The sequence below is a fragment of the Triturus cristatus genome, chromosome 9 (assembly GCF_964204655.1).
Source record: "Triturus cristatus chromosome 9, aTriCri1.1, whole genome shotgun sequence".
In the NCBI taxonomy this organism is placed as follows: domain Eukaryota; kingdom Metazoa; phylum Chordata; class Amphibia; order Caudata; family Salamandridae; genus Triturus; species Triturus cristatus.
The window spans coordinates 432,360,854-432,383,485 of record NC_140592.1 but is presented as its reverse complement, the minus strand read 5'-3'; the positions used below and the strand labels follow the sequence as shown (position 1 = coordinate 432,383,485).

Here is a 22,632-nt window from a genome sequence, read left to right as displayed (position 1 = left end):
CGGTCCTAGGATGCTTGTTTCCAGTCCAGGGAGGACCTGGCTTGGCAGTTCGGGCTGGACTGTTCCCATGAGGCACAGGGTCAAGACTGATTTGCATAAGGCTGGGTTCAAGCTAGAACGGCATGGTGAGCAAAAAAACGATGGATTTAGGCCCAGATCTCTGTACTGGGGTGAATGTATGACATTGTTCTGCATTCTGTCCATCAATTGTTGTTTTTGCATTTGTCACCCCGAGTGGGAAGGGTATGCCCAGACGTGGGTCCCTTGCTCTCCATGCCACTGGAAATCAAGCAAGCCTGGCTGAAGACGGCTGAAATGCCAGAAACCGGTCCTAGGATGCTTGTTTCCAGTCCAGGGAGGACCTGGCTTGGCAGTTCGGGCTGGACTGTTCTCATGAGGCACAGGGTCAAGACTGATTTGCATAAGGCTGGGTTCAAACTGGAATGGCATGGTGAGCAAAAAAACGATGGATTTAGGCCCAGATCTCTGTACTGGGGTGAATGTATGACATTGTTCTGCATTCTGTCCATCAATTGTTGTTTTTGCATTTGTCACCCCGAGTGGGAAGGGTATGCCCAGACGTGGGTCCCTTGCTCTCCATGCCACTGGAAATCAAGCAAGCCTGGCTGAAGACGGCTGAAATGCCAGAAACCGGTCCTAGGATGCTTGTTTCCAGTCCAGGGAGGACCTGGCTTGGCAGTTCGGGCTGGACTGTTCCCATGAGGCACAGGGTCAAGACTGAATTGCATAAGGCTGGGTTCAAACTGGAACGGCATGGTGAGCAAAAAAACGATGGATTTAGGCCCAGATCTCTGTACTGGGGTGAATGTATGACATTGTTCTGCATTCTGTCCATCAATTGTTGTTTTTGCATTAGGCATGAAGGCAGCATGGTTGCAGGAAGCCCGGGAGGAGGAGAAATTGTGCAGAGACCAATGAGAGAGCCGACTAGTGCATGCTCTAGGCGTGAAGGCAGCATGGTTGGAGGAAGCCCGAAGCCTGCAGTACACGTGACGCCTTGTAAAGATAAGAATTCATTTGCGACAGAAGGAAACCAGACGAGCCAGTCCAGGTGGGCCGGCACAAAAAGCCAAAGAGAGGCAACATACATGGCTCATTTCCAATAGCTGGCCACCGTTTAGCATAAACGGTGACGCCAGCCAATGGAAATGAGGGGCGGGGCTGTAAGCCCTTTTGTAAAAGTACTCATCTACATTAAATCTCAATGAGCGAGCTGAGCATGTGCTCAGCAACGCTAGGCAAGACCAAAAAACAAAAATGAAATGACACTTTTTATGTTTTTTCGCAGGGCGTGTATGTAATCTCCTATTTTTTTCCGTGCCACTGGCGATTCACTAGCAGCCCCTAACGAAAAACAAAATACATCACATCATCCGCTTTAAATAGCACGGTCTGCCTGATGCACCTACACCGACTGCCCCAATTCTGTTGAGCTATAGTTGAAGGGTTTCCAATGGTAGAACAAGTGGAGACACTGCCATAAGAAACATGAATGTCCACCCAACTCAAATAGAGCGGGTGGGCCTACAATTTGGTAGGCAGAGTACTTTGTCACATTTCTGATGGAGTTTCATACCCACCAAACTCTAAATCAAGCCCAATGTTTCAGTCAAAACATTAAATAAAAGATGTATTTAAAAGTTGTGTTTCATACCAAAAGTGGAAATACAATTAGTTTGCTAAAAAAGTTCAATGTCCCAAAATATTTACAAAATTAAAACAACGTAGGTCATTGTTTCTCCATCGATCCTATTGCAAAAACGTGCATTATAGCCCGGAGCACGTATGTTAAGGCAGACATGCAATTAAATACATTTTTATGGAATAGTCCATCTTCCAAAAACCAAATAAGGTTCATATCCCCTTACCTCCAATCCTACACAGTTGTTAAACACAACAGCTGAGTGCATACTCAATGAAAACAGTACAAAAATGTCCCTTATGGTCCTCAAAATGCAAAGAAGTAAACTAGAACTCCCTAATCAGGCTAAGTGATACACTAACCTAATGTTTGAGCACAGGGATCTATTAACTGTAGAAAACATGGATTACAAATATTTCTTATCTCAGCAAACAATCTCTCATTTACAACTGGGAAAACCAGCACTTGCTCTTGCTTACAGCGTGCTGACTATTGAATCTAAAACTTTGAGCCTTGTTTAGAAGTTGGAGGAGGAGATACTGTGTCACAAAGATGGCAGATATCCCATCTGCTGTGTTACATGTATAATAGGCTACGATACACCTGTGATATGGTTGGATGAGTTTTTAGACATGTTTGTGACGAATTATCCAGTTAGTCAAGCTCTTCATACGGACCTTTGTTAACTTTACGCATACTTAATTTGGCTCTACTCATAACAGTACATATCATTCCTTCTAAAATCCTCCTTTAAAAATATAAGGCATGCCATAGACAAACCTTTATAAAAACAAAATAAATATGAGATTATTTCACATGAATATTCACAAATCTTACTTTTGCAACCATATTTACAATCAATTGTATCGAAATTCGAATAACCCGTAATAAAACACATAATATGCACACAGCTGTGTCTAATGTTTTCTAACAACAGCTCCCACAAATACCTCTGGGGGGTAACTAAAAAATGTACTCTCAAATAGCTCAAGCATTTCTTATTTGCCTTCACTCAATTCTTTGTATGTTATAGCTTTATAGACCTCCTTAATATATTTTTCAAAACTTGAGAGCTTAATTGAAGGCATGACAACTTTCTGCATAGACAATATTTTTCAATTAAGAAATTCAGATCTAATAGGTGGGAAATTGCAGTTCCTATTGAAATCCCCTATAATTTCTGTCCACTGCTATGATAAACACCCACAAACTGTTGTCTAATTTGGTCTTGTGGGAAAGAATTGCCCAAAAAGAATAGTCTAATTATTTTCAAAAATGCAGGCTAGAATTTAGCAGCAACCAATTGATGAATCAGCAATACAGTTAGGCTCGGTATATTTCTGTTGAGTGTTGAAAGGGCATGAGGTAAAGAGATGGCGATCCTTTTCAGATTCATAAGTATATCATTTGGGCATAATGTTGCAGGAAAGCAGATACACATGTATTCGTAGCTCTTTTTAATGTATGTCACTTTCCTTTCAATTTAAGTCACAGTCTTTTTTAATGTTAGTGAGTTTAATTTAACTGTAGATCATATTTAGCACTTAAATTCACTTCCCAGTATGTCCTCAGTTACCCCCACACCTGCCCCCATCATCCACTGTGCTTTCTTTTTTAATTCACAGTATTGCATTAACATAAAGGGCCTCATTACGATGGCCGACGACTCCTTGTCGGAATCGTTTCCAACCGACTCGCGTTCAACGAGTCCGACTGACCGATTATGATGATTACAAAACCTTGAGCTTGTCGCAGGCACACCTTGGTGCCTGCCATGCTGCGCATGGTTTTAAAGGGGGGTCCCTTGGGTACTTCCATGGGCCCCAACCAGAGGCCTTAGGGTGAAGGGGGGCATGCTACGGGCCCCCAAATTCAGTTTCCAACAGCCGTTCCATGTCGGACAGACCGATTCAGGAAGGCTGTCCGAATCCAACAATCGAATACGTCGGTAGGAAACGCAGTCCGTAGAGCTGTACGATTCGTCTCTGACTGATTCGGAGTCTCCGAATGCCGGTCAGAACCGATTCGGACTGCCCAAATGGTTACATTTCCATTGTAATTAGTTGGTCCGAAATGTTTCCGAGATGGCCGGAAACATAGGTCCCGACGCAGTTTAGGAAAATCCGACTGCCGTTCGGAACCTTTCCTACCGACAGCATATGAAAATTGCCCCCAGAGTAGAGACTTTGGTGCACATGCATCAAAATAGTCAATAGCGATTCTTTAATTGCGATTTTTAAGGAATCGCAATTAAAGAATCGCTATTGCCTATGCATGTAGGAATCGTAAAAAAAAATCCGATTCCTACACATTCCTCAATTGTGACCCGCAAATTGCGAGTCGCAATTAAGGAAGAGCTTCCTATTAATTCCTATGGGCCTAATAATAATCCACATTTGTAAAGCGCGAACAATCACCCGTAAGGGTCTCTAGGCGCTGGGGGCCGTCGGGAAGATTAAGCAAGCTATTGCCCAGAGTCACATGGTGCTGGGCTAATCTGCCGGCGACGCCGGGGATCGAACCGTGATCCCCAGATTACGGAGTCAGTCGCCCTGGCAGCAGCGCCATACCTCTTCCCAGGAATGAATAGGAATCGCATGCGCAATTTGCAAGTCAATAGGTACTCGCAAATTGCGCATGTAATTTCTAGGGTGCATGGGTGTAAAAAGGATTAGGTATAAATGGCCGCACACTGCTCATCATACCAGCAAGTTGCCCCATGGAACTATGGGCGATGTAGTAGCGACGGCGAGTACGCCTATGCTACGAAGTGTAAGAATAAGTATGTGTCGCATTAGCCATCCCTGGACACGTGTTTCGAGGTAGTTGCCTCTCGTCAGCAGGGAGTAGGTAAATGTAGAGGGGTGCCGTATAGACTGCCTGCAATTAAAAATAGGTAAAGTACCTTTCAAGGCGCGCAGGTGCCGGTCAAAGACTCGTCAGTCCAGTAGCTCAGGAGAGCCGTAATGAATTAGGTATAAATGGCCGCACACTGCTCGTCATACCAGCAAGTTGCCCCATGGAACTATGGGCGATGTAGTAGCGACGGCGAGTACGCCTATGCTACGAAGTGTAAGAATAAGTATGTGTCGCATTAGCCATCCCTGGACACGTGTTTCGAGGTAGTTGCCTCTCGTCAGCAGGGAGTAGGTAAATGTAGAGGGGTGCCGTGTAGACTGCCTGCAATTAAAAATAGGTAAAGTACCTTTCAAGGCGCGCAGGTGCCGGTCAAAGACTCGTCAGTCCAGTAGCTCAGGAGAGCCGTAATGAATTAGGTATAAATGGCCGCACACTGCTCGTCATACCAGCAAGTTGCCCCATGGAACTATGGGCGATGTAGTAGCGACGGCGAGTACGCCTATGCTACGAAGTGTAAGAATAAGTATGTGTCGCATTAGCCATCCCTGGACACGTGTTTCGAGGTAGTTGCCTCTCGTCGGCAGGGAGTAGGTAAATGTAGAGGGGTGCCGTGTAGACTGCCTGCAATTAAAAATAGGTAAAGTACCTTTCAAGGCGCGCAGGTGCCGGTCAAAGACTCGTCAGTCCAGTAGCTCAGGAGAGCCGTAATGAATTAGGTATAAATGGCCGCACACTGCTCGTCATACCAGCAAGTTGCCCCATGGAACTATGGGCGATGTAGTAGCGACGGCGAGTACGCCTATGCTACGAAGTGTAAGAATAAGTATGTGTCGCATTAGCCATCCCTGGACACGTGTTTCGAGGTAGTTGCCTCTCGTCAGCAGGGAGTAGGTAAATGTAGAGGGGTGCCGTGTAGACTGCCTGCAATTAAAAATAGGTAAAGTACCTTTCAAGGCGCGCAGGTGCCGGTCAAAGACTCGTCAGTCCAGTAGCTCAGGAGAGCCGTAATGAATTAGGTATAAATGGCCGCACACTGCTCGTCATACCAGCAAGTTGCCCCATGGAACTATGGGCGATGTAGTAGCGACGGCGAGTACGCCTATGCTACGAAGTGTAAGAATAAGTATGTGTCGCATTAGCCATCCCTAAACACGTGTTTCGAGGTAGTTGCCTCTCGTCAGCAGGGAGTAGGTAAATGTAGAGGGGTGCCGTGTAGACTGCCTGCAATTAAAAATAGGTAAAGTACCTTTCAAGGCGCGCAGGTGCCGGTCAAAGACTCGTCAGTCCAGTAGCTCAGGAGAGCCGTAATGAATTAGGTATAAATGGCCGCACACTGCTCGTCATACCAGCAAGTTGCCCCATGGAACTATGGGCGATGTAGTAGCGACGGCGAGTACGCCTATGCTACGAAGTGTAAGAATAAGTATGTGTCGCATTAGCCATCCCTGGACACGTGTTTCGAGGTAGTTGCCTCTCGTCAGCAGGGAGTAGGTAAATGTAGAGGGGTGCCGTGTAGACTGCCTGCAATTAAAAATAGGTAAAGTACCTTTCAAGGCGCGCAGGTGCCGGTCAAAGATTCGTCAGTCCAGTAGCTCAGGAGAGCCGTAATGAATTAGGTATAAATGGCCGCACACTGCTCGTCATACCAGCAAGTTGCCCCATGGAACTATGGGCGATGTAGTAGCGACGGCGAGTACGCCTATGCTACGAAGTGTAAGAATAAGTATGTGTCGCATTAGCCATCCCTGGACACGTGTTTCAAGGTAGTTGCCTCTCGTCAGCAGGGAGTAGGTAAATGTAGAGGGGTGCCGTGTAGACTGCCTGCAATTAAAAATAGGTAAAGTACCTTTCAAGGCGCGCAGGTGCCGGTCAAAGACTCGTCAGTCCAGTAGCTCAGGAGAGCCGTAATGAATTAGGTATAAATGGCCGCACACTGCTCGTCATACCAGCAAGTTGCCCCATGGAACTATGGGCGATGTAGTAGCGACGGCGAGTACGCCTATGCTACGAAGTGTAAGAATAAGTATGTGTCGCATTAGCCATCCCTGGACACGTGTTTCGAGGTAGTTGCCTCTCGTCAGCAGGGAGTAGGTAAATGTAGAGGGGTGCCGTGTAGACTGCCTGCAATTAAAAATAGGTAAAGTACCTTTCAAGGCGCGCAGGTGCCGGTCAAAGACTCGTCAGTCCAGTAGCTCAGGAGAGCCGTAATGAATTAGGTATAAATGGCCGCACACTGCTCGTCATACCAGCAAGTTGCCCCATGGAACTATGGGCGATGTAGTAGCGACGGCGAGTACGCCTATGCTACGAAGTGTAAGAATAAGTATGTGTCGCATTAGCCATCCCTGGACACGTGTTTCGAGGTAGTTGCCTCTCGTCAGCAGGGAGTAGGTAAATGTAGAGGGGTGCCGTGTAGACTGCCTGCAATTAAAAATAGGTAAAGTACCTTTCAAGGCGCGCAGGTGCCGGTCAAAGACTCGTCAGTCCAGTAGCTCAGGAGAGCCGTAATGAATTAGGTATAAATGGCCGCACACTGCTCGTCATACCAGCAAGTTGCCCCATGGAACTATGGGCGATGTAGTAGCGACGGCGAGTACGCCTATGCTACGAAGTGTAAGAATAAGTATGTGTCGCATTAGCCATCCCTGGACACGTGTTTCGAGGTAGTTGCCTCTCGTCAGCAGGGAGTAGGTAAATGTAGAGGGGTGCCGTGTAGACTGCCTGCAATTAAAAATAGGTAAAGTACCTTTCAAGGCGCGCAGGTGCCGGTCAAAGACTCGTCAGTCCAGTAGCTCAGGAGAGCCGTAATGAATTAGGTATAAATGGCCGCACACTGCTCGTCATACCAGCAAGTTGCCCCATGGAACTATGGGCGATGTAGTAGCGACGGCGAGTACGCCTATGCTACGAAGTGTAAGAATAAGTATGTGTCGCATTAGCCATCCCTGGACACGTGTTTCGAGGTAGTTGCCTCTCGTCAGCAGGGAGTAGGTAAATGTAGAGGGGTGCCGTGTAGACTGCCTGCAATTAAAAATAGGTAAAGTACCTTTCAAGGCGCGCAGGTGCCGGTCAAAGACTCGTCAGTCCAGTAGCTCAGGAGAGCCGTAATGAATTAGGTATAAATGGCCGCACACTGCTCGTCATACCAGCAAGTTGCCCCATGGAACTATGGGCGATGTAGTAGCGACGGCGAGTACGCCTATGCTACGAAGTGTAAGAATAAGTATGTGTCGCATTAGCCATCCCTGGACACGTGTTTCGAGGTAGTTGCCTCTCGTCAGCAGGGAGTAGGTAAATGTAGAGGGGTGCCGTGTAGACTGCCTGCAATTAAAAATAGGTAAAGTACCTTTCAAGGCGCGCAGGTGCCGGTCAAAGACTCGTCAGTCCAGTAGCTCAGGAGAGCCGTAATGAATTAGGTATAAATGGCCGCACACTGCTCGTCATACCAGCAAGTTGCCCCATGGAACTATGGGCGATGTAGTAGCGACGGCGAGTACGCCTATGCTACGAAGTGTAAGAATAAGTATGTGTCGCATTAGCCATCCCTAAACACGTGTTGCGAGGTAGTTGCCTCTCGTCAGCAGGGAGTAGGTAAATGTAGAGGGGTGCCGTGTAGACTGCCTGCAATTAAAAATAGGTAAAGTACCTTTCAAGGCGCGCAGGTGCCGGTCAAAGACTCGTCAGTCCAGTAGCTCAGGAGAGCCGTAATGAATTAGGTATAAATGGCCGCACACTGCTCGTCATACCAGCAAGTTGCCCCATGGAACTATGGGCGATGTAGTAGCGACGGCGAGTACGCCTATGCTACGAAGTGTAAGAATAAGTATGTGTCGCATTAGCCATCCCTGGACACGTGTTTCGAGGTAGTTGCCTCTCGTCAGCAGGGAGTAGGTAAATGTAGAGGGGTGCCGTGTAGACTGCCTGCAATTAAAAATAGGTAAAGTACCTTTCAAGGCGCGCAGGTGCCGGTCAAAGACTCGTCAGTCCAGTAGCTCAGGAGAGCCGTAATGAATTAGGTATAAATGGCCGCACACTGCTCGTCATAACAGCAAGTTGCCCCATGGAACTATGGGCGATGTAGTAGCGACGGCGAGTACGCCTATGCTACGAAGTGTAAGAATAAGTATGTGTCGCATTAGCCATCCCTGGACACGTGTTTCGAGGTAGTTGCCTCTCGTCAGCAGGGAGTAGGTAAATGTAGAGGGGTGCCGTGTAGACTGCCTGCAATTAAAAATAGGTAAAGTACCTTTCAAGGCGCGCAGGTGCCGGTCAAAGACTCGTCAGTCCAGTAGCTCAGGAGAGCCGTAATGAATTAGGTATAAATGGCCGCACACTGCTCGTCATACCAGCAAGTTGCCCCATGGAACTATGGGCGATGTAGTAGCGACGGCGAGTACGCCTATGCTACGAAGTGTAAGAATAAGTATGTGTCGCATTAGCCATCCCTGGACACGTGTTTCGAGGTAGTTGCCTCTCGTCAGCAGGGAGTAGGTAAATGTAGAGGGGTGCCGTGTAGACTGCCTGCAATTAAAAATAGGTAAAGTACCTTTCAAGGCGCGCAGGTGCCGGTCAAAGACTCGTCAGTCCAGTAGCTCAGGAGAGCCGTAATGAATTAGGTATAAATGGCCGCACACTGCTCGTCATACCAGCAAGTTGCCCCATGGAACTATGGGCGATGTAGTAGCGACGGCGAGTACGCCTATGCTACGAAGTGTAAGAATAAGTATGTGTCGCATTAGCCATCCCTGGACACGTGTTTCGAGGTAGTTGTAGTGTAAAAAGGACACTGTTGCACCCCTGAAATTTCAATTTATCCACATGTTGCACACACATATGCCCCAAGGACACGTTTGTGTGTAACATGGGACTCTGAAAAATGCACTTTAGTGCATTTTTCAAAGAAATCGCATATGACCATCGACTTGAGATTGATGGTAATTTGCTATTCCTATTTCGAAATCGCAAATTTTTAAAGGCTAATGCATTGCAATTAAGGAATCGCAATTTGCGATTCCATGAATGCAATTGCAGTTTAAGTCATCACAAATTTTGCGATTACTTAAATTGCAATTTTTGCATTTGCATCCCAAATGCAAAAATACCGGTCGCAAAGGGGCAGATTGTGGGAATCTGCCCGTTTCCAACAGCTTCCCTTGATGTATGTTGTCCTTTGTCTTAGGCCTGGTGACTGGATGGGTTTAGTGTTGAGAGTGTGATACATTTAATCTTAGCTAGGGTAGATGGGGAGGTTCCAGAAAACTTCATTAACTTCAAAGGGACATAGGTGAAGCCGGTTTATAGTTTAGTGTTGGGGGAGACCTGAGGAAGGGTATGCATTTATTCTTTAGGTCCAAGGTAATCCATTGAACACCAGGCCAATGGGCGAGGGAGTTTGTCCCAGAACCAATTTGATGTATCTTAGGAGGTGGGGACTGCTTAATTCACAAAACACACCCCTGTCTGACATACAAGCCCATACCAGCTTGGATTCCACCTTGAACAGTGCAATAAAACACGGCAAGTGCTGTAAATGTGAGCATGATTGCCCCTGGGGACTTTGCCTCTGTTGGATAGGGAGTGGCCAGGGGTCATCCTCACCCACTGTACCTCACCACCAGCTCATCAGAACACTTTCTGGACCTGTGGAATAACTGAAGAAGCACTGCCCTTCCTGTTTTTAACACTTGTGAGGAGACCTGGAAGAGCTTAATTTGTTTCCACTTGTACGCACGACAAAGAAGTGGACTCCAAGGGTCAGTTGACTGACCTTCTGCATGGCTCCAGGGACACAACAAGTTGCACGGGGCCTTTTTCCTGAATTGCCCCCCTAACCAGTTGCAAACTGAGCTGTACTGGACCCTGCAGGTGTCCTCTGCTGGAGTAAGTTCAGACCCTTTAGTGGTGTCTAAGAGGTCCTAGGACCTTTGGCTGTGTATGTCTTTTCAGACAACCTCTGAAATGTTGGCACTTCCCGACCTCCCTATGACCTAGATCAGTACTAAAGTCAATTCATCCATGGCGCAATCTAACTGGTCATGAAAAAAGTTTGGTCTACCTTTTCCATTTGAAAAACCTGCTCACCAGACCCATGTGGCAAGCCTATCTGATGTTGGTGCAACCTACCTGTAAACAGCCTGAAGACTTACCCCACTGTAGGATTGTGAGCTCCAAAAATGAGACTAGGGGTCTAATTTATTTATTAGTGGAGAGGGTACACCCTTGCGACTGGAATGGAGTTCCCTTCTTGCCAATATTGTAGTCCATCCAGCAAATTTAACGGAGGACAGACCTTAAGTTCCACCACGGTGGAAATTACTCTATCTCTGCTGTGGCCAAACTTCTCCGACAGCCTTGGTCATTAAGGCCCATTGGAGAATTGGCTACAAATCCACCTGCCCTATTTAGATGGGCAGACCTGTAGTCACTATCTACTGTTTATTACAGCCAGGTAAAACCTGGTGGTAAGGAACAGCAAAAATATTATAATGCTCTCCCAAAATGGAAAAAAACTCCCATGGCAAGAGAAGCATTACTTTTTTTCTTTTCAAAATGAAAATCCTGTTTATGGACTTTTGTTTTGAAAAGCATAAAGGAATACTGTTTGCTACAGGGCTGTATCCTTTCAATGCAGCCCCTTAGCAAACAATAAATGTATTTTCAGTAATCGCCATGATGGTGGTTCCTGGCAATGCCTTTATACATGACTGCCTGTTTCGCGGCTATTTATAAATTTGGTGGGTGGCCTCTCCATCATGGGAGCGAATTATTTTACTTCATTTCGATTGCGGACCCATGGGACATCTACCGTGAATTCAATGAGTCCCTAAGCCCAAACAAAGAAGTCCTGACCAGGAGGGTGTGAGAAAAGTATCTAACCAACTAGAGGACTTCCCTGGGCATAACATTTGAACTTTTTCACCAAAATCAATGCTTTCAGCTAGACTTCGTCCAATGTCTATCCTTCCTCGGATGCAATCTGCAGCTTTTACCCCACTGAAAGATTTTGAATTCTATTACAAAGATGAAGTCAGAAGTTATAGTCTTTGAATGGGAGACACCCCTTCACGTATTCGGCCTGCGCTCCATCGCGGTTAGTCTGAAATAGCATCTATATTTCCTGTTCCATGTGACTAGTAGTTCTGAATGCTTTACAAATGTTCACTAAGTTAAGCATGTCTGCTCTGTGGCGCAGCTATCAGGGGTTGTGCTCAGGTTTAAATTACTGAAGCCTTTGTGTGGACCTAAAATGTTAGCAACTTTTAATAGTGCACTTTGGCACTCCATGAGACCTTCTAGAAGCTGAGTAGGGTAGTATTTCAATTACCAATGGCTACCTATGTTCAACTTGAGACAACCCAGGTGACTAGGTTAGACTCAATACTTTTTAAAATGCTAGCTCATGCCTTACCATTACCTAGTCTCCTATTGAACATTAGTATTCTTCACCAGAATCATTCAAAGCATACACTCTACTATGACTCATACAGGGGGATAATTACTCACGCAGAACATAGATGTGCAAAACAACTTTTGCAAAATGTAAACAGTTTTTGTGTGTAGAAGTTGAACCTACTAGCGCAAGCAACTTGGTAAATCGGGCCACCAAAGTTGTGTTTCTAGTGAACCGGTTTGACTCAACAGGGAAATTTGAAGATTTGAAATAGAAATTAACTAACAAAGAGAACCTAAAGTGTGGTGCATTTGGATGATTTCCACTCCAAATCACATTCTGAACTGTTTTCCTCTGATTATTTTAATTTGTTTTCTGCCTATAGGATTCGCATTCACTAAAGACAATGAACGGTGGAAACAGATACGTCGTTTTTCACTTACTACCTTTAGGAACTTTGGAGTGGGGAAGAGAAGCATTGAGCAACGAATCCAAGAAGAAGCCAAATGCATGTTGGATGAGATCAGGAACAAAAAAGGTATAAATGATTTGGTTGCATGGGTATACCTTACTATAATGCATGTGTTTTGATGGATAACAACACAATGGCATCTATTGTATTGTCCTATCAGTTTGCAAAGTTAAGTACAGGCAAGTAGAATTGGTGAATTCAATAATTAATACAAGATAGAGTCATACAACTACAGTTGCTTCCAGTGAAGCATCTAACAATTCAAATAATCAAACATGTTAAAAAGATACCTTACTTACGTAATGGCATAATTTACTTACTTTTACGAAAAGCACCGGCATATAAAATTCCAGCTGTGCACTCTGCCACAGGTCTGTATTAACAGCAAATAGTTGGTTAATAACCTTTGTGTTTTTTTACTAAGAACTCATGGGCCTAAGAGAAGGTTTGCAAAAACCTGGCATTCACTGATCATGTCTCACCATCAGCATTGTCTAAATAAGAAGCACTTCAAGTCTTCAAGCCAGCTAATGAGGCCATAATATTGGAAGTAGATATAATCCCACTGCGCAAAATGCACAACAATTTACTCCATGGTGGAAGTTGGGAACCACAAACATTCAGTTTTCTTCCTTGTTGAACATTGGAAAATAAAGATAGAGACTATGTATATCCCCTGATTTTAATTAGCTAGTAAAAAGACAGAGGGCAGCATGGTTAAAAGTTAGTGGCACGGGGTAATGTAGAGGAAAGTGGCATGGGGTGGCATAGAGTGGAGTGGTGTTGGGTTGATGAAATAGTGAAAAGGAGCATATAGTCAAATATAATACATTTATAAATTATAACCAATTTCTTCTCAAATCCATACAGTTCACACAAAATTATAGTACGGGGAGTCTTGAAATCTCCTTTCTTACATTAATCTTTATTTTCATTTCCAATCAAATGCATCAAGCCCAGCCAACGCGTTTCGTCCCAAAAATGGATTTCATCAGCCTGTAAAACAGTTGAAAGACATTATTAAGCTATCGAATATACACAGAAGATTTAAGAAAACCTGAATTTACACAACATTTAATAAAATAGGCCAGATAGACATAAACATGGTATAAAGAACAAAAGGCAATTCAACCTTTAGTAACACAGGTTCATCAAGAAATGAAATTGTTCTCCTATATTTTAGTACTCCCAGCCTATATCCATTCTTAGCATTTACTAAAAATAGCAAAGAGATTCATTTGAGAAAGCAGCCAAACACGAAATCCTCATGTTATTCTAGATACTCTCAATTTTATCATGATTTGTATGTAAATGAGGGAAATACATTTAAGAATCAAAATCCACGTACCTCTGGGTAAATGTCGTATAACTGTATAGAAATAATAATGGAGAATGGGGTATCTCAGTGCTGTTTTATATTACAAGAATATTAATGGGTGGGGTAATCTTATGGTCTATAGATGGACAGCACTAAAGTGGGTATATAAGTGAAACATAATTACTTATAGGCCCCCAATGGGTCTAAAAAAAGGTTCATGTAAAGTACAAGACTCACTAATTAGGTCATGAAGATCACCAAAGCAATCTAGTAATGTAGATGTAGTGTATGGTAGAGTAGAGTGGTATGAAGTAGACTGGTGTACAGTAGAGAGGCATAGAGTTGAGTGGTGTACAGTAGAGTAGCGTAGAATAGACTGACATAGATTGGAGTGGCATAGACTGGAGTGGCATAGAGTAGAGTGGTGTTGAGTAGAGAGGCATAGGATGTAGTGGAGTGGAGGAGAGTAGAGGGGCATAGGGTGGGGTGTCATAGACTGGAGTGGTGTAGAGTAGGGTGGTGTAAAGTAGAGTAGGCATGGGTGGAGTTCACCGGGTTGCACTTTGTATAATTACACGGAGTGGCATAAAAACTCAGCGGAATTCAGCAGAGTTCTTCCCCACCCTACTTTGTGGTAGAATTTGTGGCAATTGGATACAGTAGATAATTGTCTCTCTTTTCGAACATGTGCCTCACCCCACAGTGCCCCCACACCTCCTCAGCAGGGCTTTCCTCTTCCCGGCATCCGAAGCATCCTGAGCCTGAGCCGTACTGGCATGTCACGGAGGCCAGGGAGCATGGGCAGGAAGTGCGGGCCGAGAGATGGCCAGCTGATCAGGTCGGAAGAAAGTAGGCCCCCATAGCAGGTCAGCTCTGGCAGCTCCAAGCTGCTTGCAGCGTAATGAGGTGACACGTACCAGTTTAGGAAATATCCTGGTGTTGCCACTGCACACATTATGCATGCTCTGTCCTCTTTCTGAGCAGTTCAGATGTTTGAGGCAGGCTGGGGAAAGTGAGAGGCTCCTCCTCCTCTTATCCCCGCTACTGCACTCGGGTCCTAATGCCATTTGTGAAATGACTGGAAGCGGGTGTTGCAAGTGATGTGACTAAGCCTATATTCAGAGTGCTGCAGCAAAGTGCCTAGTACACCAAGCTAAACTACCTTCAAAGCTGCAGTGAAGGGCGGGAGACCCTGCTACTGCTGTAGAAATATGAGCAAGACAAGCAGCATGCAAAAAGTAAGCAACCTTCACCAATCCACCTATTAAAATAATAATACTACAATAGCAGCTTGGTTTAATAGTGCATGGTGTCCCAACTCTATGACTTCTTGCCACTGTAAGCAATGGGTTGCTGTTATTACACAGTTCACTGCTACCTCTTTCATCATCAGGGTATAAATAATAGTGGTGTAGAGTAGAGTGCCATAGAATAAAGTGCATAGAGTGCTGCAGAACAGAGTAGCATGGTATGGTGTGGAGTGGCATGGAGTAGAGTTGCATGGAGTAGAATAGTGTAGGATAGAGTAGTTTGGATTCGTGTAGATTCAAGTGGCTTGGATTGGCATAGAGTGGAGTGGCATAGAGTAGAATGATGTAGAGTAGATTGGCAGAGAACAGCTCAGAGTAGAGTGGTGTAGAGTAAAGGAAGTGGAAGAGAGTAGAATGACAAAGAATAGAGTGACATGGATTAGAGTGGTGTAGAGTAGAGTGAGTAGAGTGGCATGGTGTAGAGTAGAGTGGAGTGCTGTAGAGAAGAGTGCTCAAGAGTAGAGTGGAAGTGGCATAGAATGACGTAAAGTAGAGTGGCATAGAGTGGTGTGGAATGGCGTAGAGTGGCATAGATTGGAGTGGCGTAGAGTGATGTAGAGTTGAATAGCATTGTGTGGAGTGTACTAGCATGGAGTAGCATGGAGTAGCATGGTGCAAAGTAGAAAGGCGTGGAGTGGAATGGCAAAGAGTGGAATAGAGAGGCGTCAAGTAGAATGGAGTGTGTGGAGTAGAGTGAAACAGGGGAGTGGTGTAAAGTGGCATAGAATAGAGTGGTATAGAGTGAAGTGCCATAGCGTGGGGTTGAGTGGAATAGAGTAGCATAAAGTAGAGTGGAGTGGTGTGGAGTGGCATAGATTGGACTAACATAGATTTGTGTAGATTGGCATCGAGTACAATGGCATAGAGTGGAGTGGCATAGAGTGGAAAGACATAAACTAGAGTGGCATAGAGTGGAACAGCATAGTGTGGAGTGAACTGTCATAGAGTAGAGTAGAGTAGGGTAGTTGTATAGAGAGCCATTGAGTGGCACTGTGTGGAGTGGAAGGGTGGAGTGGTGTGGAGTAGACTATATTGGCATAGGGTAGAGTGGCATAGAGTAGATTGCTGTAGAGCAGAGTAGAATGGCATTGTGTGGAGTGGCATACCATAGGGTGAAGTGGCATAAAGTAGAGTGACAAAGTAGGGTAACATAGCTTGGAGTGGCGTGGAGTGACGCAGAGTGGAGTGGTATAAAGTCGAGTGTTGTAGAGTGGCATAGTGTAGAATGGTGTGGAGTACAGAGGAGTGGCATAGAGTAGATTGGGGGAAAGTAGAGTGGCATATAATTGTGTAGAGTAGAGTGGAGAAGAGTGGTGTGGCATGGAGTAGAGTGTAGTAGTGAAGAGTGGCATAGAGTAGAGTGGCATAGAGTGGTAAAGGGTGGGGTGGAGTAGAGTGGCATAGAGTGACATAAATTAGAGTGGCATAGAGTGGTGTGGAATGGCATAGAGTTCAGTGACATAGAATGAAGTGGCATAGAGCAGAGTGGTGTGCTGTGGAGGGGAGTAAAGTAGAGGGACGTAGAGCAGAGTGCCATAGAGTGGCGTAGAGTCGAGTAGAGTGGTATAGAGTTGAATGGAGTGGCATGGAGTAGAGTGGTGTAGAGTGAAGTGGCATTAAGTGGTGCAGAGTGGAGTGGCATAGAGTGGAATGGAGATGCATAGAGTACAGTGCTGTGTAGTGAAGTGGCGTTGAGTGGCATAAAGTGGGTTGGAGTAGAACAGCGCAGCACAAGGTAGATTTGAGAGGCATAGAGTGGACACATGTAGAGTGGGGTGGATTAGAGTGGCAAAGTATGGAGTGACGTAGATTAGAGTGGCATAGAGTAGAATGGCATGGAATGGAGTGGAGTGGAGTGGCATAAAGTGGAGTGGTGTACAGTGGCATACAGTAGAGTGAAGTAGAGTGGAGTGGTAAACAGTGCCACACAGTAGGATTGTGTGGAGTGGCATAGATTAGGGTGTAGTGGTATAGAGTAGAGCGGCATAGAAAAGTTTGCAGCGGCATAGAGTAGGATGGCATAGAGTTAAGTGGCATAGAGAAGAGTGGCATGGAGTAGCATAAAGTGGAGTGGCATAGAGTGCAGTGGCATAAATTGGAGTGATGTAGAGTGGTGTAAAATGCCATAGAGTAGAGTGATTTAGTGTTCCGTAAAGTGGCATTGTGTGGAGTGACATAGAGTACATCGGAGTGCCATGCAGTACAGTGGCATAGAGTAGTGTGGCATGGAGTGGAGTTGAGTGGCTTAGAGTGGAGTGGGGTAGAGTAGAGTTGAGTGGTGTAAAGTAGAGTGGCATAAATTAGAGTAGTGTAGGGTGGAGTAGCATGGAGTACAGTGCCGTAAAGTAGAATGGTATAAAGTGGTGTGGAGTAGATTGACTTGGACTGGAGTAGCATAAAGTAGAGTGGCGCGGGGTAGTATGGTTGTGGGTGTAAGTAACTAAAGCATCAATTCCGACAGATACGTTGAAAGTAACATAAAAAAGAAGCCATATACCTGCCTTATCAGAAGGAATGCACATTGCACATCCAGTAATAATTCCAAAATGCTTTTATTAAAAAACCAATATTCCTTTGCGAAAAACAAAAATGAAAAAGAACCCCAGTACAAGTGTGGTCCATGCTCCATGCAGGAGATAATAAAAGAAAGGGAGGGAAGCCTATGATAGCTAAGCAATCAAAAGATTGCAAATGAGAGTGACAGCAAAACAACCTTTGGTATGCTTTGGGCGGGTTGTAGGCCCACTGAATTGTTAACAGTATGTCTTTTGAGGGCAAGCAAGACCTAAAACATTTCCTGCATGGGTGTCTTCCTCATGGCCATAATATTTTTGTTATCCTATACACTGTCAGGAAATCCAAAACATCATTTTTAAAAGCTCTTCTTTTCATTTTTAAAATTGATAAAGGTTGTTAAATATGTTTCATTTTGATATATTTTTAACATTTAATTATATTTTAAATAATTTAATTTAATTTAACAAAATATCCTATGGGTTTTTATTGTAAGTTCCTACCTTTAATATTTTTTAATGGGAGAGTTTTGCAATATCAGTGCTTAACCATGTGTGGAGCTGGACCTGGTACTGTTTCTTTTTTGAAGTAGGAGCTTACTCTTGTAAATTTGGCTCCACCTCTTGTTTCAGAGGGTGGAGACATGTAAGTCTAACTTTTTGAGTAATTTTGCACTCACATTTTGTGAATAGCCCTAATTAGTAAAGTTACACAAAAGTGTAAGGGTAAATTATGTGTATAAATGACTCACAAGTGCAAGTTTCCTTTGTGAATCGTAGGAGTGGGCAATAAATTCTTCTTCGCTGGTGGAGTTCGGAGAGTTTTGCTCACTCTGCATTACGCTTGTGACATGGAGTTCCAGCAAAACTCCATCAACCGCTGTTTGATGGAGTTTTTTCATGTATGCAGTTCGCCAATGTTAAGACACACGAATTGGCATCCTCTACTGTGATTTTGGGGTGCTAGGATTGCACCCAGCAAGATTTTCTCAATGTGGGTGGTTCGCGATGAGAAAGCTTTGGTTCGAGCAGAAAATTTCACTGAATTTTTATGTAACTCCGTGGAATTTCATGGAGTAAAACTCCATGAGTTTTGCCCACCCCTAGTGAATAGTCCCTCTACACCTGATTTACAAAGGTAAACTTACACTGTTGTGTACATTTACGCTTGTTTGGTATACACCAAGGGATTTACTAGTAGTATTTTTACGAGAGCAGACTCTATGCACATAAAAAAATAGGACAGTCCTATTTTTTTGTGTGCAGAGACTCCACCCTCATAAAGTTACTACTAGTAACCCTCTTTGTGAATACCAACCAATCATACATTTACAGAAAAGTGTAAGTTTACCTTTGTGAATCAGGACACCAGTATCTAACTTGGGCATGGTGATAGCCCTCTGCTTTTTCTAGCTGAAGATATGCTTAAATGTAATGAAGGATCTGATTTCAACCATCTCAAAAAGAACTGAAATCATGGTACAAACCCTATGTTTCCAGCAATCACGGCTGGGTTGAAGGACAGATTATGGTGGGTAGGCCTATGGGGATGGGAGGATGGTAAAGTGGTAGCATTTGCAAATGTTGTCCCAGATCGTAAAAGTGGCATTCATTGGGTAATCAAGTATACATTGGTGGGTTTGTCCCTTTTGGGGAACCAAGCCAGATCCCACAGAGATCTTCCAGCTAGTGTTCCCTCTGTATGTGGCCACAACATTTCTGTAGCTCGGACAGAACAGTCTACAAAGATTTATAGTTGACATGCTCTGTAATAAATAAGGAGTGCTGAGAGTCGAAAGCCTATTGTATGGTCCCGGCAAGAATTTGTGAGAAATATAGGGGTGACCCTTCAACCATAGGGAGGAAAGAACTATTTTTATTGTCATCAAACATTTTTTGTTTTAAGAGTATGAGGAGGGCCATGAACACATATATGAACCTAAGGATAATGTTTTTCTTGATCAAGTTGATTCTGCCTTTGCAGGAGAGGAAGAGATAGAACCATTGTCTAGGGATTTTGCGAAAATCTTAAAGTAAGTGGGGAATATTAGTTTTTATAGAGGCAAGCATTCTTGGGTGTAAAATTGATTCTCAAATATTTAATATACTGACTGGCCTTTCCAATCATCTATCACTGCCTGGAGAAAGGGAAGGGTCAGGACCTCAGATGTGGTTTAGTTTATATTAAAGCTGCTCTTTTTCTCAGAGTTTGAGTTGTAGCATCAGTTGTGGGAGGGAGGTTGCAGGGCAGGAAAGTGTTAAGAGGACAAAATCAGTGACGAGGGATATTTTATGGGTATCTGGGCCAAATATCCTTGATATGACTAGGTCTCCACTGATTTTGACCACAAGGGGCACTTTAGTAAAAGGGAAAAGCAATTGTTACAAAATGCATCACTGTCAGGTTACTTTGGAGAGCTGAATAGGTCAAGAGCAGAGAGATCTATATTTAAAGAATGTGTGACGTCAAAACGCATACATTTACAACGCAGGTTATACATCGCAACATCCTTTACAAAGCATTCTTTTACATTGCATACCACTACATCGCATTTTTAAAAACTACCTTTACAACGCATTCCATTATATCGCATTATACCATTACAACGCATACCATTACAACCGATACCAATACATCGCATTTAAGGTAATTGTTGGATAGTGTAGGGGTAATAATTACTATTCTAACTCCAGTGAGTGCAACAGTAGGGTAAGTGTTGGATAGTGTAGGGATAAACATTACTATTCTAACTCCAGTGAGTGCAACAGTAGGGTAAGTGTTGGATAGTGTAGGGGTACAAATGACTATTCTAACTCCAGTGAGTGCAACAGTAGAGTAAGTGTTGGATAGTGTAAGGGTGATCCAGCGTGGAATGTCAAATTCTCCCTTCATCACAAACCAAATATCATACTAACACATTCACAAAATGCATTCATTGGTGGGGCCCATAACACCAACATTTACCTTTCATTGATCTGCTCTTACGAGAGGGATAAGTTTTCCAATCGCTGACATGAAAGGAATACCTTTTCACCTAAAGAACTTAATATACATGAATATACATTGAATACCTTTATTAATTTCAAAACCTCATGATATTTCCCTCATTTGGCGATGAATCAGTTAGTTGAATTCGGATATTTGGTAATTCAATTCTTTTATTCTTAATCCAATCTTAATCTAATCTCTTCTCTTAGTTATTAATCAAGGCTTCTTTTATCGAATGAATTGCAAAATTTTAGTAGCTCATCGACCAAACCACAGAACATCATATTTACCTAATCTGGCTATTAGTCGTCCTCTAAGTCAATCAAGTTGTGGGAAGTCTCTAATTCATCAAAGTCAGGCCGCCATTCAGTCTGTTAAAGATTCAGGGAAACAGCTGTCCAGCAGTGTCTCCGTCAGCATAACGTCAGGGAATTCGCAGCAAGACAAATCGAAACGCGCGCACAACTCACTATTCTACCACCTTTTATAATGATTTTAATGTCAAAGTGATTCAAGTATAAGTTTTAGACAGTTCTGATTGGTGGGTTTGGGGTCGTTCGGTAAAGTTCTCACATAGTCTATTCGATTAAGTCATCACACTTGCTGGTTTCGGTTTTAAAGACAGTCCTTTGTTTAGTGATCTTAGCAAATCTCCCAGTGCGACCTTGGTTGGTACATATTGCCTGGGGTCAGGACAAGGCCGTTATTGCTTGCTGTGGCGCAGGCACACTTCACCCAAAACCTCGCGGAATGGTGACAAGTCCCGTTGAGTCAAAAGTCGGCCATCTTGACGTAGGCCCAATTGGTCAATTTAAGCAAAACAAACACAAAACATAATTAAAATATGGAAATTGCTAATAAAATGTTAAAGTCTCACTAATTCCCCTATGTGTATGTAATTATCTAGCATAATAGCAACATTCAAAGCGTTTGTATTCACCCAGCGATGTCATCTGGTGCGATTTACAATTACATCACAAAAGCAACATATATCATGCAATATTCTAATTCTCTAGCATTAATATGCGTACATATATTAGTATACAAATTAGTTTAGCCATGCAAATGCAAATCCCACGTGTAATTCTTTCATTAGTATGGTTGATTAGATATAACTGCCAACAGATTAGTATTATTCCAATTAATAGATTATTCAGATTAATATGAATATGCAGAAATGGGGGGTATACAAAATGTTGTATTACCCGCTCCATCAATCCCCCCTTTGGTGATTATATCACAACACCATCAAAATTTTGTATCCCTTTTACGGAAATTCAAAGTGATTTCTTGTTTTTATTCATAATTCAGTCTCCCCTGTCTCCTCTCTTTTTGCTGATTTGTACATGTTCTCCTTAACCTCCTCCAATTCTATCGCTTCGAATTCTCTCTTGTTTTTTCTCTCTTCTCCTTACATTTTCTCTTTTCAATTTTTTCTGATTTTTATTCTTTTTACGAAAGATACACCCTAATCTAATTATTAATACTATGAAAATCACACATGTTAATGGAAATAATATCTTACCTAAAAACGTACTACCTAAATTAACTAAGAAATCTTTAATAGCTGATGTTTTCTTTCCAATCTTTTCCCAAACCCCTTAAACCTCCAGTGGTGCAATTTCGTCATGCAATTCTGAAATATTTTTCATATAAATTTTAAAATCTTTACTTTCGTCAGGAATGTAAGTACAACAATGTTGGACTTTCAGCATTCCACAGACTCCACCCTCTTTTGCCAATAATATATTAAGGGCAAGTCGATTTTGAATTACCATAGCACACATGGCAACCATTTCGGTGTTTACTAATAAAAATCCTCCAGCGGTGTTTGTTGACCAGCGATCCACTACTGTTTAAAGTCTTCTAATTTTGTTTGCATTCAGAGATATTCCCACTGCTGGTATCAGTGCACCAAAAATGTCACCCACAATTTCTGACCAAGATTCTCTCTTACTACGTGCTAAGTAACTACCTAATCTATGTACACCATCTTCTCCTCTATCCATATGAAAAATCTTTGGAAAAACCAGGCCTACATAACATGTGCCATACCAATGGTCTGGCAAACGATAATATACCCTGTTCCCACAAATGAAATATAACCCAGGAAAAACT

General features: G+C 43.5%; 1 protein-coding gene across 1 annotated transcript in view; it reads left to right on the top strand.

The window, feature by feature from the left end:
* LOC146798097 (cytochrome P450 2G1-like) overlaps window positions 1–22,632 on the top strand; it is a 1,186,024-nt gene that overhangs the window by 560,860 nt on the left and 602,532 nt on the right. The window contains exon 4 of the mRNA XM_085625315.1: window positions 12,298–12,450. Within this exon, the coding sequence (XP_085481441.1) occupies window positions 12,298–12,450 (153 nt within the window). The remainder of the gene's footprint in view (window positions 1–12,297; window positions 12,451–22,632) is intronic.